The sequence below is a fragment of the Nicotiana tabacum genome, chromosome 24, assembly GCF_000715075.1.
Source record: "Nicotiana tabacum cultivar K326 chromosome 24, ASM71507v2, whole genome shotgun sequence".
Classification (NCBI taxonomy): Eukaryota; Viridiplantae; Streptophyta; class Magnoliopsida; order Solanales; family Solanaceae; genus Nicotiana; species Nicotiana tabacum.
Window position 1 is genome coordinate 54,090,501 of NC_134103.1, and position 14,939 is coordinate 54,105,439.

Here is a 14,939-nt window from a genome sequence, read left to right on the forward strand (position 1 = left end):
TGCGACCGCATAATGCTTATGCGGTCCGCGAAATGACCACGAAATTTGGGTGCCAAAACTGGAAAGGAACTGGCCAGGTCTGCGGTCTGCAGACCTGTTCTGCGGTCACGTAATGCACCGCAGAACGGTTCTGCAGTCGCATAGTGCACCGCAGAACCTCCCTCCGAAAATTCCTAAAGCAGGATATGCGACAAGAGTGCGGCCCATGAAATGGTTATGCGGTCGCATAATGGGCCGCAAAAATGACATTAAAAATGCCCCAAAACACTGCTCCACTCTGCGGCCATTCTGCAGTCGCAGAACGGACCGCAAAAATGCTTACTTCTGCCCAACATTTTCCTTTAACTCCCCAGCGCACTGTTCAATCTAAAAAGTCCAAACCTTTCTACTATTATTAACCTCTACGCCTACTTTGACATCACGGAATTCGGGTTTTTAGGAAAAACTTTACGGGGCCTTACACTCATGGATCATCTCCGTCGAACCATGAACACTGGGAGCATAAATTCGACCCTAAAGTCGCAAAACACCTACACGCTAAAGACCACCTCTTTAGCATCACCACACACACCGTGTCCCTAAAGATATGCAAATGTAGATTATCACACTGATAAGCTCTGATGTGCTCAATCAAAGACAACTGTGCAACCACCTAAGCAAGAACTCCACTACGTTCAGAAATGCTCGATCTCACAATTCTATATACCAATGGTCCGAGCTTTCATAGCCAAATACCTTTCCTCCGCCGCAACAAATGCCAAACTCCAAATCGTGAACCTGATAGTTCCCTTCACGGGGCTTCAACTGCTGAGACATGTAAGAAATCTCCCTACTACTCTATTCTAACACCACACCAAAACTAACCCGTGAAACATCACAATAACTGTATAAAGCTTGAACCCGTGGGTAATACCAACACTGGGGTAGCTATAGATAGAAACCCCTCCACAAAGCGACGATAGTAGTTAGCCCTCAATACATGGGAGAAACATATGACACCACAGGTGCAACATCATCACATATTGATGGATCACCATTGATAACGAGTACTCAACATCGCATTCAAACAAGTAGGATGGAACTAAAGATATACGCTTCAAGACGAGATAAAGTTGCACGATAAGGAATCAAGAAAGGGAAATTTTCTAACATTCTATAGCCTCTTATAAATAAGTACAGACATCTCCATACGCATCTACAAGACTCTACTAGACATGCTCATTACTCATGAGACCTAAATGAACTTACAGCACTAATACCAATTTGTCACGACCCAAAATCCCACCCCAGGTCGTGATAGCGCCTAGCTGCACTTTCTAAGCAAGCCAACTCACAATCAACATAATAGAGTCCAATTTCTTTTAATTAACAGAGTTATATCATAATAAAAGCAGAAATTATTACATTTTGCATTTTCGTACGTTAAAGTTTCGTCGTAAGTTAATCGATGTAGACTCGGGGATGAGATTATTTTTGAGGTTATAAGCATTTATGCTATTTATAACAGGCGACAGGTAAGTGCCGTGAAGGTTAAAGGGTAAACGAATCAAAGAAAATGAGTTTCGTTGAAGGTAGTCAATTTGGGATAAAATACGGTCCGAGCTATAATACCTGGTATTTATGGACTAGTGTCATACAAGGTACCACATGACCATGATAGTAGGGTACATAAAGTGTGTTAAAAGTGAGTAGCATTTTAAGTAATTTGAGATAATTCTTAACTATGTGGGTAATTGATTAATTAATAATTTTTGGTGGGAGATTAGCTAATTAATCATAAATTTTAGATAACCCTAATCCCCCCTCCCCCTAACGTGGCAGCAAACTACCCCAAATTAGTGACTCTTAAACTTATATGGCAAGGTGGCAAAGTTAGAGGGTTATGTGGCTAAGTCACCACATGAAGTTGGGCCCACACCCATTCAAGTATAAGACCTCTCTAATTCAAAGAGAGGTGCATATATCAAAATTGTAAGTACGGATCTTCAACAAATTCAAAACAAGATTTCTTAGCATCTTAGCAACGTGAGATTTTGTAATTTTAATGGAGTACGGTGCAATCTTTCTCAAGAATATCATACGAATTTTTTCCTACTCCGATCTTGCCGTCATGTGTTTTGTCGCGATTGCCGTGTGTTAGAAAGATTGTCAATAGAACCGGCTCAGGTATGCTAAGGCTATCCCTTCTTTCTTTTTCGCATGATTCATACGATACAAACGAAATGAGCAAACGCACACCTTTCATAAATGACTCTATTCATAGAAGTACTAGGGGTGTCTATGTTCTTGATTCCCCATGTGACATATTATTATATCTTCTGCTCATGGGTCTCGAGTTAATGAGAAGGATATTCTGAAGACATCATTCAGGACCAGATATGGGCATTTTGAGTTTCGCGTTATGTCATTTGGTTTGACCAATGCCCCAACGGTTCAACAAAATATAGTAAAAAGTATTTTTTTTTTATTTCAACAAATGAGTATTTTCTTTTCATGATGTAGAAAAAGTATTTTCTTTCATTTCAACAAAATGAGTATTTTCTTTTCATGATGTAGAAAAAGTATTTTCTTTCATTTCAACAAAATGAGTACTTTCTTTTCATGTTATAGAAAGAGTACTTTCTTTTTCAACCAAAAAAAGAATAGTTTTTTTTTAGTTATGGAGCACAAATTTCAACATTGTTTTTGGGTAAAAAAGTAAAGCAACTTATTAGTTCCTTTGGGTTTGTACGATTTTTTAAAAGAATAATTAATTTTTTGAATAAAATAGAATCCTGAAAACATTAGGCATTTGGGGTGGGTGTTGGGGGGGGGGAGGGGGGGGGAGCACAGGAAAATGGGGACTTGGGAGAAGGGGTGAGGAGAGCAGCATAAAAAATTATTTTTCTAAAAAATATTTTTACCAAATACTAGAAAATATTTTTCGATTTTTTTTTCACTCACCAAACAAATAAAGGAAATGAGTTATTTTATCACTCATTTTTCACGAAAACATTTTTTATGAAAATATTTTCCATGAAAAACATTTTCCTTCGTACCAAACACACCGGAAACCAGTATATGGAAAGTTTTATTGAGAATTGGGAGATTCTAGTTCAAAGAAGAGAATCATTTACAAATATTTATTTTTTTTCCACTCAAAGATTGCCTTTTCATTAAATAATGGTATCGAGAACAAAGTCGGTAATGCAAATAACGGATATTGGCTGGCTAATGACTGCATCTACCTGAACATAGATTTGCGTATGAAGAATTATGAGCAGTAACTTCAATCCACTTTCACTCAAAAAGATAACTTCATAAAGAGAATAAAGGAGTACAATCATAGGGGATATCAGGACTTATATGATTGATTTTAAGAAATATGAAGCTACAAATCATTATCGCTAATGTATTTCTCTACAGTGTCAATGCAGACGCCCACAGATTTCCCTCGAGTCATTGCCTCTGCAAGCTTCGCTCGTGCCTTCTCATGGCGGCGCAAGATGAGGATTGTGTTCAATAGAGCCCATCTCACCTGAGAATCTGCTTTCTTCTGTGTAAATCCCAGGCTTTTCAGTAATGCATCCAACTGTCAAGCAAGTATTTCTGTTAGTCTTTGTTTAACAATTAATACAGAATCAATCATTTTGGTGAAAACTGCACAAATGATGTAGGATTTTCAGCCTTATATAAGTTCACCAAGAAAAAAGCTTACCCCTTAAAGTTTTACTCACTAATTAAGAACCAAGAAGACCACCAGTGGGCAGTATTGCATTATTTCGCGTCCAAAGTAATGAGACAAAGCTCATGTTCAGTAGTTCAATTTCTATCTTTTTTCGAATAATGTAGTATTTGTCACAAGTGAATAAAATGAAAGAATGATAAGAAGTTATACAATTAAGTGAGTCAAAAAAAAACAGTTTGCTAGAATGGCAAACTGTTTTGCGTTTTCTTTCATTTCAACTGTATGTACATTAACAGAAGGTGGAAGAATTAACTCTTTACTGCATCGAAAGTAAACAGCAGTACTCCACGATAAAGCAAGGTTGGAGCACTATTGTTTATGGAAATATATAGATTCTCATATTAATAAAATTCTTTTTTCTCTGAGCAGAGTTTCTAAGGACCACAATTATTGTTCATTACACTTCAGATGGTATAATTCGACTTTACCATATGATGTCATGTCCTAATTTAGATGTCCCACTCAGTTAAGATATGAACTGAGCGAAATAAACCTAGAAGGTTGGCTTATCGTCATACTATAGGAGCAGAGGAATGATATAAACCTGATTAATGTCAGTCAGGCCTCCCTCAGCATAACCGAACAGAAGATATTCGGTTGCTACACCCGCTAGTGAGATACATGAAAACCGGTTCAGCATCTGTCGGAAGTGCTTTATTAGTGAAAGAACCATATAACAGGTAAAAGAAATAAACATACACAATAATCATGATAAAGACAAATACCGTGGCTGTTACTTTTCCTCTATTTACCTGCATGGAAATAAATCAGGCTTAAATTAGAAGGAAAGAGTAATAAAATTCTAACATGATTATTGCCCAGCCCAGAAATCTTGCAACAGAATATGCTTAAAAGAGGAATATTTAAATAACAACCAATACTGAAAAGCTTTACTGGAGGTGAAAAATTGATAGGAGACTACCTACTTCCTCCATAAACTCAAAGTCAACAAAGGCTGCCCCTGCTTGGATGTTTAACGATCCTTCCTTCTTCAAAGCGTCCAAACTAGTGAGTGTATACCCCTTTGGAAGAATACCCAGCAAGTACGCAATCAAGAAATGCCCGGCTTCATGCTAGATCAGAATTGGAGAATGAACAGCTTGTTACAAGACAAGTCACGGAAAAATTAATGAAGGCTTTCTGAGAGAGAAAAGTAGAGGTAAAGAATAAGGAAATTAAATACTTGCTTGGTATTGAAGACATTGCTAGAAGGAACATCAAAATGAACAACCAAATTCTGAATGTCTGTTAATTTGTAACTCTTTTTTAAAGATGTTCCAATCAAAGAGAATTGAAACTAAAGGCATATTTTAGTTTCATTTTTTTTCTTTCTTGAGAAGAGTTGAAAACTAAAGCCCTTTTAGTTTTCTGCATTTGTATGTGAGAGAGTGTGTGTGTGTGTGTGTGTGTGTGTGTGTGTGTGTGAGAGAGAGAGAGAGAGAGAGAGAGAGAAAATGAGAGATGAATCTCACTTGAACAACCCTGTTGTGGTACTTCTGACTGAAAATATGACCAGTTGTGTCAAGGATCAAAGCACCAACCCCTCCATTGAAAGAAACCTATACACAAATATGGATAAATCAGCAATTATGCTTGAAATATCTCAGACCACATACCTCCAGGTTGTAGGCTTCGTACTTTAACCTCACTTGACTTGATTAAGTCGTTAAAAGTCAAATATACATAAATAAGAGTGCGAACTGCTATAACATGGTCAAGGGGGTTCTCCTTTTTAAGAAATATTTATTCCCGAGACATAACATGTAACTTGTAATGACCCGACCGGTCGTTTTGTGTATTTGCGCCCCGTTTCCCCTTTTGATGCTTCACACATGCATAATTTAGATTTTATGACTTGCGGGGTTGATTGGTTTCGTTCCGGGAAGATTTCGGGTTGATTTAGACCCTTTGGTTCTTGGCTTAGAAGCTTAAGTTCGAAGTGTTAACCAAACTTTTACTTTTGTGAAAACGACCCTAGGACGGTGTTTTGATGGCCCTGATAGCTTCGTATCGTGATTTTGGACTTGGACGTATGCCCCGAATCGAATTCGGAAGTCCGTAGGTTGATTTGTGTTATTTTTCCGAAATTTGGCAATTTGAGGTTTAGAAGTTTGACCATAGGTTGACTTTTGGCTATCGGGTTCGGAATTTGGTTTTGGGACTGGGAATAGGTCCGTTATGCTATTTAGAACTTGTCTGCAAAATTTGGTGTCATTTGGAGTTGATGTGATAGGATTCAGACGCTTGGTTGCAATTCTAGAGATTCTTGAACTTTACTTTGAAATTCATGCATTTTGGTGTCCAATTCGTAGTTCTAGATGTTATTTTTGTGTTTTGTTTTGATTGCACGAGCGAGTTCTATGATATTTTTAGATTTGTGTGGATGTTTGATTTGGAGCCCCAAGGGCTCGGATGAGTTTCGGACGTGTCACAGAATGGTTTGGACTGAATCTGAACTGCTGGTGTGTTGATGCCTCCGGTGTCGATTTGCGAACACCAGCGTCGCAATTGCGACCTTAGCAGGGGGATCACAGGTATCGCAATTTCGATGTCTGGGTTGCAATTGCGAAGTTGACCTGGGACGGAGTAGTTTTGCATTTACGATATTTTTGTCGCTTTTGCGAGGGAAGCAGGCTTCGCAATTGTGACTTCCTATATAGGCTGTCAGTGCCGCCTTTCTGAGGCATTCTTCGCAATTGCGAGGGTTCGCAATTGCGAATCCAGTGTCGCAATTGCGACACCTGCAACTGAACAAAAGGTTAGAAAGTCGGGATTTTAGTCTCATTTTCACTTTTTAGAACCCTGCACTCGATAGGAGGCGATTTGGAGAGGGAATTTTCATCTACAAATATTGGGTAGGTTATTCTAATCAATTTTCAACTATATTTCATGAATATATCTTAGATTTAATATCAAATTTATGTGAATCAAAGTGAAAATTTGAGAAATTTTGCCTAAGTTTTGAAAAATAAGAATTTGAGTTTTGAGAGTCGATTTGGACTCGAATTTGAAAACTAATCACATATATGGACTCGTGAGGTTATGGGTAGTCGGAATCTACCCTTGGACCCGGGTTTTGACCGGGCGGTCCTAGGGTTGACTTTTGTTGACTTTTTGGGAATTTTATAAAGATCAAAGCTTTATTTATTGTACTCCCTCCGTTTCAATTTAGATGAGGTAGTTTGACTTGGCACGGAGGTTAAGAAAAAAAAAAGACTTTTGAAACTTCTTTTGTGGGACCATGACATTTGTGTGGTTATAAAAACTTCTCATAAAGGGAAAAATGGGTAAAATGAAGAGTTTAAAGTTAAATTATTTTCAAATTTAGAAATATGTCATTTATTTTGGAACAGACTAAAAAGGAAAGTACCTCATCTAATTTGAAACGGAGGGAGTAATTATTTTTCCTTGCATTGGTTGATGATATTAAGTCACTTTTGGTTAGATTTGGGCCGTGTTGAGGCGAATTTTAGGTGAAAAGTTATTTCCGAGGGTTGAGTTGGCCTAGTTGAGGTAAGTATTTTACCTAACTTTGTGTGGGGGAACTACCCCTTAGAATTTGGGTTGATTGTGCTATTCGTGTTATGTGAAAGTCGTGTACGCAAGGTGATGACCACACGGGCTATATGTAGTATTTGACCGGTTTAGGTTATTTAGACTCTTTCCATGCCTTTAATTGAATTGTCACAACATGTTATATCCCTCTGTTAATCTACTCTTACATGTGTTAATCTACTCTTACATGTGTTAATCTACCCTTACATGCTTTATTTGACATTGTTAACACTAGTTCTACCTCTTCCTTGTTATTTGCTCTTATATGCTTTAGTTGAAGTTATTACCTTCCTTATTGTCTTGTTTCCTCTTAAATTGTTGAATTACCTTTACTTGAAGTTGTTATTTCGTGGAATATTTTCTTGTTGAGTTATTAGTGTTGAAGTTGTAAAAACCATTATCACATTGAGGTGAAATTGTTAATTGTTGAGATATCTTTCTTGTTGAGCAATTCACATTCATTTTGTTATTGTTGAGATTTTTGTACACATTGTGGTTGACCCATGGGCTAGTTGCTGTGGAAACATTGGTATTGTTGATTCTTTTGGTAAGTTGTGGGTACTTGTGGTGCGAACTGTGATTATGTTGTGATATTGATACGCATGCGGTGTTATAAGGCTAGGGGTTGAAACGCATGCGGTGAGATAAGGTGGGCTTGATACGCGTGTTGCTAGTAGGGGAACTACTTGAAGCCACGCGGTGTGATAAGATGGGCTAAAACATGTGTAGCTATTTCGGGAAAAATGATTTTTAAAACTAAATGTGAAGGCTCACGCGGTGTTACGAGGAAAGATTGTGATTGAAATTTTGAAATGTGATTACGAGGCGGTACCTCGGTTGTGATTCTTGATGTGCATAACATATTGAAAAGAGTTATTGGTTGAACAGTTCTAACTACTTTTCTTCTTCCTTGCCTTACAGGTTTTTGTCCGTATTTGATTATTTGTGGTTTCCGTTAATTGCTTCCTTCTTGTTGTCTTTATTCTTACAGTTCTGTCATTAGTTTACGTTATTAAACTGCTTTGTTATCATACATTTCTCCGCTTTCCATTACTTCTCGTTATTATATTTTTGTTCTGTTTATCTTGTCCTAGTAGGTGTCTTGACATATCCTCATCATTACTCTACCGAGGTAAGGCTTGATACTTACTGGATACCGTTGTGGTGTACTCATTCTACGCCTCTGCACATCTTTTGTACAGATCGAGGTACGTCTGCCCGTGTTGGACGCTAGTGATTTACTGATTTGCGTACTCACCTTCTGTTATTTCCTCATTTCTGTTATTTCCTTTATCAGACAGTGTTGTAGTAGAGGTTTTAGAATATTCTGTAGCGCTTATGACTCAGTTCCACTGGTTTTGGTAATTATGTTGTTGAGGTTCTATTTTGGAAGTTAATATGAGTTTATTTGTTTTACTTTAGTATCTCAGTTTAGTTATTTCTGTTAAGTTATTATTAAATGTTCGGCTTACCTAATCTTAGAGACTAAGTGTCATCACGACATCCTAAGGTGGGAAATTGGAGTCGTGACATAACTAAAAGATTATCAAGAGCATGTCCCAAACGTGATTTTTAAACATTGAGAAAAGACAGCACAAGGAAAGCAAAAGTGTTATTTATCCGGAGACATGTCAAGCTAGCAACGATTACATGAAAGCTTAAATTTTCACGGAGGAATATTGTGGTTCGATGCTCATGTGATAAAATTAGTCTTTAACAACCCTTTTAGAGTAAAGCTATAGGAGCATTATATTGGGAATTTTGGTCTTATTGGTGATTATTCTTATGTCAGTTGGCATTCAGTTCTCGTCCTCTTCTGTTGTAGATCTTTTTCCAAACCTCTTTGTTTTAGATTCTCTTTCAGCATATCTTCTATAAGTGAAAACTGAAGCTGGTAGCGACTAGGAATGTGCCCTAGAAACATTATCCTTATTGCTAATTTCTAGAGAAAAGAACCAGTTCGAAATGCTGATGTACAGAAGATCCTTCCAATAGACATAACTGCACAGGTCTGATGTATGAAAGATCCTTCTACCAGATGTAAATGCACAGGTTGTCCAGAATCATCAGAAAGAAAATGTTTAATCAGTAGAGAAAAGAAGAGTTACTGGAAAAAAAACCTTTTTGGATCTATCAAATCCAATTAATTTACAAGTTATGTATGGACGTATCAATGATGATCAAATGACCAAACATTTCTTTCTGCTTCTTCTAACCTCCTCCTCACTGTGATGACTTCAAGACCCATAAGGAGGTACATTGGCAACCTAAATTCTCAATCAAAGATGAAAAGTTCTCGAGAAAGAAGAATCTTTGAGCAATAAAATGCTCAGTGAATAACATGGCTCTGACCTTAGCAACCATTTTCAAGAAATCGCTAAAGACAAGATATAAAAATTGTTTTATCAACAACCAGAGATGAATGACATATAGGAAATTTACTTAAAAGAAAAAAAAAAAGACAATTCAGAGGAATCTAAAGTGTTTACCAAGTCTAGAGTCCACAAAAAAAGAAGTCCAAGAGAAACAAAAAGGAGCTGTTGTGGATCCAAATCAAGCGCATACCATGCAGCAATGCCACCTAACACAGCAGCAAACTGCAGATTTCTTTCAATGGCACCAAGGTTGGTATCAACTGGTGATAGAAGAGATACGGTTTCTATACCGTTCAACCTCAATTCATCCAAGGAATATAGCCTCTGAGGTACCTGCATGAACCTACACATAAAGTTAAAGCAGCTTCCTAACTACAAGGCGGATGTCCTTCTATAAATTAAACTTCTAACACTAAGTTCCGAGAATAACAAGGTCAATGTCCTATAAACTTGAAATGATTAGCCCCTAAGTCCAGCTAAACTCTTAACAACTAAAAGCTTTCACCCTTTCTTACAAAGCAATTATATATAAATATTTATAGCAATGAAGCACTAAAAAATTAATAATAAAAGCAAATTAATAGATGAACCAACAAAGGGCAAATAGGTCCAACTCCGCCTTGCCTATGCAAGAAAGGCTCAAACCCAGATAAGGAAAGTTGAATCATATGAAATTAATTGATGAAACATTAGCAAAAGAACCTGTCGAGCGGCGCCAAAACACCTAAGACCACCAGGTTTGCCCTGCAAGTCCTTCACAAGAGACAGCGCAGCCCTGTCATCCCCCTTCTTTAACTCCTTATCCACCTGCTCCAACACCGATAAACCCACTATCCTCGAATTGCTCAATCCCAACTGGAAACAACAAACCAATCCACCACAATAGGCAGCAGCACTCCCCATTTTGTATCTGAACACTATAGAATGAATGAATTAAACACAAACAGACCCAGTACCAGTAAGTCAACGTTCTACGTTGTCAGCCGCACAAAAGGTAAGGCTAAATTTTGAAATTCACCAAACGTCGTCGTATCTGGGAGTGACTTTTATTGGTAGCGAAGCGAGTGAACGTGACAGACGGACGGATTTAATTCTAGTGCATCTGAACTCATGATTCAGATTCCTCCACTAAATGATGTATATTATGTACATATTTTCAGAATAAATATGATATTATATTCTTATGCTCTAAAGGGTTAAGTGGTGTATATGATTGAATATTAGGTTGTTAACGTAGAGGAATAAGATCAATTCCCCTTAATACTTTATGTTTTCGTTCATTTTCCTTTCTTTTTATCCTTCTTTCCTTTCTTTTTTCCTCCTTTTTTTTAGTTTTGAATCCCAGACCCCATCCCAAAGCTATTCCTATTACTTTTTGTTCTCCCTAGTTATAAGTTGTAATCTCTGTTTTAAAAGGCGTTTTTGGGGCGAGCTCCGGGACGAGTCGTATCAAAAACGCCCCAGGGCGATGGTGTGGGGCGAAAGTCTCAAGAGGCATACGCCCGGGCGTTCGGGACACGTTTTTTTAGTAAGGAGTAAGCCCCAGAGACTTTTTCAAATTAAAACAAAATTTGTTGAATTAGTCCTTCATATAATACCCAAATTCTCAAAAGTCAGTTTGGTAATTACTCAAAAGGTTTAGAAAGGAACTCAAAAGTATTAAATTTAAAAGTAAAGACCTTTTTTATTGATTTAGGCCCTAATTCATGATTTTTTTAATTTTTTATCTTGTCCATTAGTCTGCTAATATCTCCTAAAAGCAACAAATATTTAATTTTTTTTACAAATACAAAGAGAACTACATTCTTCTTCATAGCAGCAAATTCAAAGTTTAAATTGCAGGTTAATCATCCTTTTTATTCCTCCATATAGAAAACTTTATTCTTTGACTCAAATTACTTGTGCTTGTAAGTAACGTATAATAGATTATTTTGATTAGCTTTTTTTGTGGGGATGGAGCACACATATATATAGTTTTGTTCAATATTTATGCAATTTTACCTGTTTATAAATATTTACTGTCATTATATAATTTTATAAAATATTAAAAGCTAAATACCTATGGGCTTACGCCCCACGCCTCGGGCCTTACGTCCTGGTGAGGCATATGTAAAATGCCTCGCCTTACGCCCACGCCTTTTAAAGCACTGGTTGTACTGAGTCCCAATTTCAATTTCATGTCTCTCTCATGCTTTAGAACCCTTATTCTAAAAAAGATTTTACTTTTAGATTTAATTTATTCCCTTCTATTCCAACATTTGACGAATTATTCTTACAATTTTGGATATAAAAAGTAAGAAAATTTGCTTTAAAGGTTTAGCGAATGATTTCTTTCCTTCAACTAAATTGCTAAAGATATTTAGCTTGCTAAGCTTGGTCCACTTGTTTGTTAAGCGATTTTTGTCTTTTGTTTTTATTTCTGTGAGAAGTGGACCCGGGCGCTTGTGGGCAGGGGTGTCAGGGCGGGGGAAATCGAGAATTGGGGTGGTAGATTGGGGTGTTGGGGCCGGTTTGGCGAGGGGTGGATTGTGTTGTGGTTGTGGGGTTGGAAGGGTTGAAAGAGAGTTTCGAAAATGTTTCTCTCTTAAAGTTATTTTGAGAAATATTTCTCAAAAGCCAAACAAACATAAAAATAATGAATTTTCTTTCGTACCAAACCTAGCCTAATTGGATCTTTATTTTCTTATTTAACTTCCAATCCAAAATAAAATTTCGCTCCCAAGTTTTTGCTTCCTCTTGCAAAATTACTTGGGTCTTTATTTTCCTTTTTAACTTCCTCATCAATCAATATTTATGTTTGAGTAGAAATAAAATTTGTCTTGTCTTCTTATGTTATATTTTCTCTTCTTTAAAAACAAGAATGTCCTTTCTTTTAGAAGGGTCGGCTCAAAGACAAGCAAAACCTCTGCCAAAATTATAATCATCTATTCGGAGCTTCTCCTTACTTCCAGTAAGTTCAATCTCTCATGTGCATTTCCTGCCCTAGAGACTTGCTTATTTAGGAAATATTGGGAAATGATTCGCAACCCTAAAGTTAGAGGTTTTTAGAGAGTGCACACCAACTGTTTGATCATTTGCTCCAACGTTGATGAAACACCTCACCATGCAAATGATGCTCACTTTCCCTGTAAGAATCCAACTCCAAAGCAACAAGTGCACTTTCCCGCTCCACTCAGATTTCTTACCCGGTAAAAGCAGAGACCATTATTTCTCTAAATCCAGCAAATTCCCCAAGAAAAATACCATTTCTGTTTCTACCTCTATTACTTGCTCTAATCCGGGGCCTCACAAACTAGTCCGAGATCGCAAGTTGGACAAACATGTCGTCAAGAACAACAATATTCGGTTCGTTCAGAAGCTTAAAACACTACTACTTTCAAAACCAAAGCATTTCATGCCTATCAATGTTCTTTCAAAATGCAGGGGCTATTTAACCCTCTCAAAACCTCGGTCTATTCTTTCGATGATTCATCGTTATCCGACAATCTTTGAGCTCTTCACTATACCAACACCTCCTACACCATTCAACGCCACGAAACCACTTTCTCATCTGTGTGTTCGCCTCACTCCAGTTGCTGCTGCCCTGTTTCGTAAAGAATTGGAACTGAAATATGCCGTGTCAGTTCTTTTGGCTGCCAAGTTGCAGAAGCTTCTAATGCTCACGACCCATCATAGACTATTACTGTCCAAGCTAGTTCACATTGCACCTGATCTTGGTTTGCCTGTTAATTTCCGTTCTCGCCTTTGCAATGAGTACCCTGATAAGTTTCGTGTTGTGGATACTTCTTATGGTCGTGCCCTTGAGCTTGTTTCTTGTGATCCAGCTCTAGCGAATGCTTTACCATCTCGTGCGGCTGACCATGTTTCACTTGGGTTGATTGTAGATAGACCATTAAAGTTCAAGCATTTGAAACTTCGAAGGGGACTTAATTTGAAGAGACGGCATGAGGAGTACCTTATAATGTTTAAAGAATTACCGGATGTGTGTCCTTATAACACAAAAGTAAAAGATTTCTATAAAGAATCGATCAATGCAGAGAAGAGGGCTTGTGCAGTGGCGAGGGAAGTTTTGGGGATGATGGTTGAGAAGAGGACTTTGGTTGATCACTTGACACATTTTAGGAAGGAGTTTGGCTTGCCTAACAAATTAAGGGCTATGCTCATTAGGCACCCTGAGTTATTCTATGTGAGTGTGAAGGGGCTGAGAGACTCTGTCTTTCTAGTAGAAGGCTATAATGATAGAGGCAAACTGTTGGAGAAGGATGAAATGCTGGTCATAAAAGATCAGCTGATGAAACTTGTTAGGGAGGGGAAGAGAATGAAAAGAGAAAGAAGGAAGGCTTTTGCCAAAGGTGACATGAACGAGTATTGCAAGAAAACTGTTTTGCATCGTCAGGATGATGATGAAGTTGAAGACGACAACTACTTTGAACAATTTGATGGTTTAGATGAATTGTTTGAATTTGAAGATTCTAATTCAGAGAAAGGTATAGATGATGATGGAGATTTTGGTTCTAAGGATGGCTCTGACTATGATGAAAACATCGAATTATGGGCTATCCAAGATGAAACACAGTTGTGGACAACTGAGGCGCATACTTCTATGCAAAATGATAACGCTGGAAGTTCAGGACCTTGGTAGACTGACTCCATTGAAGCACTTCCCATTCTACTGAGTGACTAGGACTTGTGGTTAATATATGTAAAGATTGTACTAGTCGCTTCTTGTTTCTGAAGGTATTATTTTCTTTTCCAACGATATTTATTTATTGATCAAGTGCATAGTAATTAAAGTCAAAGAGCTATTTCAAGGATTTTCTCCTTTGTTTTTGTGAGGTCGCAGATTTTAAACTTTGCTACAAGTGTTGGAATTTGGACTTACGTTAATTGGTTATAGTCTGAAAGGATAGTGACGTGGCCCAAGTGAGGCCCAATAACAATTGGTTTGTGATAGGTAGGTACTCTTTCTATATAGAGGCCAACCATCCTTTCCCTAGCTATTAGAAAACCCTAGCTAATTCTGACTCTTGAATACGTGATAACGGTAGACGTGCCATCTAACTCAAATTGGTCTCAGGCTTAATCGTCGTTTGGTGTCGCTACTGAATCCATGGAATTTAACGGTACGATTCCTTAGACTCTAATTCAAGATTATGATTTTATATTTGTATGATTTTGTCTTAATCTCTGCAATGGCTACGAATTATCTTATAGTTGGTATCAAAGCCACCATAAGTAGGGATTAAAATCAATGAAATTAATTTTGGATTTCAAAAAATATA

At 37.5% G+C, this 14,939-nt stretch overlaps 2 protein-coding genes across 3 annotated transcripts; one reads left to right on the forward strand and one right to left on the reverse strand.

Moving 5' to 3' along the window:
• Window positions 1-3,277: 3,277 nt before the first annotated feature.
• Window positions 3,278-10,818, reverse strand: LOC107801439 (uncharacterized). 2 transcript variants are annotated; one of them, XM_016624764.2, is made up of 7 exons: window positions 10,360-10,818; window positions 9,772-9,990; window positions 5,200-5,286; window positions 4,654-4,800; window positions 4,453-4,479; window positions 4,272-4,367; window positions 3,278-3,571 (listed from the first exon to the last, which is right to left on the reverse strand). In XM_016624764.2, exons 1-7 carry the CDS (start codon window positions 10,558-10,560, stop codon window positions 3,371-3,373), a joined length of 978 nt encoding a protein of 325 aa, XP_016480250.1. In that variant the 5' UTR covers window positions 10,561-10,818; the 3' UTR covers window positions 3,278-3,370. The 2 variants fall into 2 exon arrangements, with proteins under 2 accessions (XP_016480250.1, XP_016480251.1); XM_016624765.2 differs by having other exon boundaries at window positions 9,772-10,000; window positions 10,360-10,497.
• A 1,625-nt stretch (window positions 10,819-12,443) lies between these two features.
• On the forward strand, window positions 12,444-14,629 carry LOC107801438 (protein WHAT'S THIS FACTOR 1, chloroplastic-like). The gene is made up of 2 exons (XM_075247108.1): window positions 12,444-14,394; window positions 14,501-14,629. Exon 1 carries the CDS (start codon window positions 12,746-12,748, stop codon window positions 14,297-14,299), a length of 1,554 nt encoding a protein of 517 aa, XP_075103209.1. The 5' UTR covers window positions 12,444-12,745; the 3' UTR covers window positions 14,300-14,394; window positions 14,501-14,629.
• Window positions 14,630-14,939: the final 310 nt, after the last annotated feature.

What these genes read in the sequence shown, in the direction of transcription:
- LOC107801439 (XM_016624764.2), bottom strand. Translation starts at nt 10,560, where the DNA reads ATGGGGAGTGCTGCTGCCTATTGTGGTGGATTGGTTTGTTGTTTCCAG. An exon ending in GAGGAAAAGTAACAGCCACG is followed by an intron (nt 4,368 to 4,452) that starts GTATTTGTCTTT and finishes CACTTCCGACAG; the next exon opens with ATGCTGAACCGGTTTTCATG. An exon ending in GCCTGACTGACATTAATCAG is followed by an intron (nt 3,572 to 4,271) that starts GTTTATATCATT and finishes CTTGCTTGACAG; the next exon opens with TTGGATGCATTACTGAAAAG.
- LOC107801438 (XM_075247108.1), top strand. Translation starts at nt 12,746, where the DNA reads ATGAAACACCTCACCATGCAAATGATGCTCACTTTCCCTGTAAGAATC.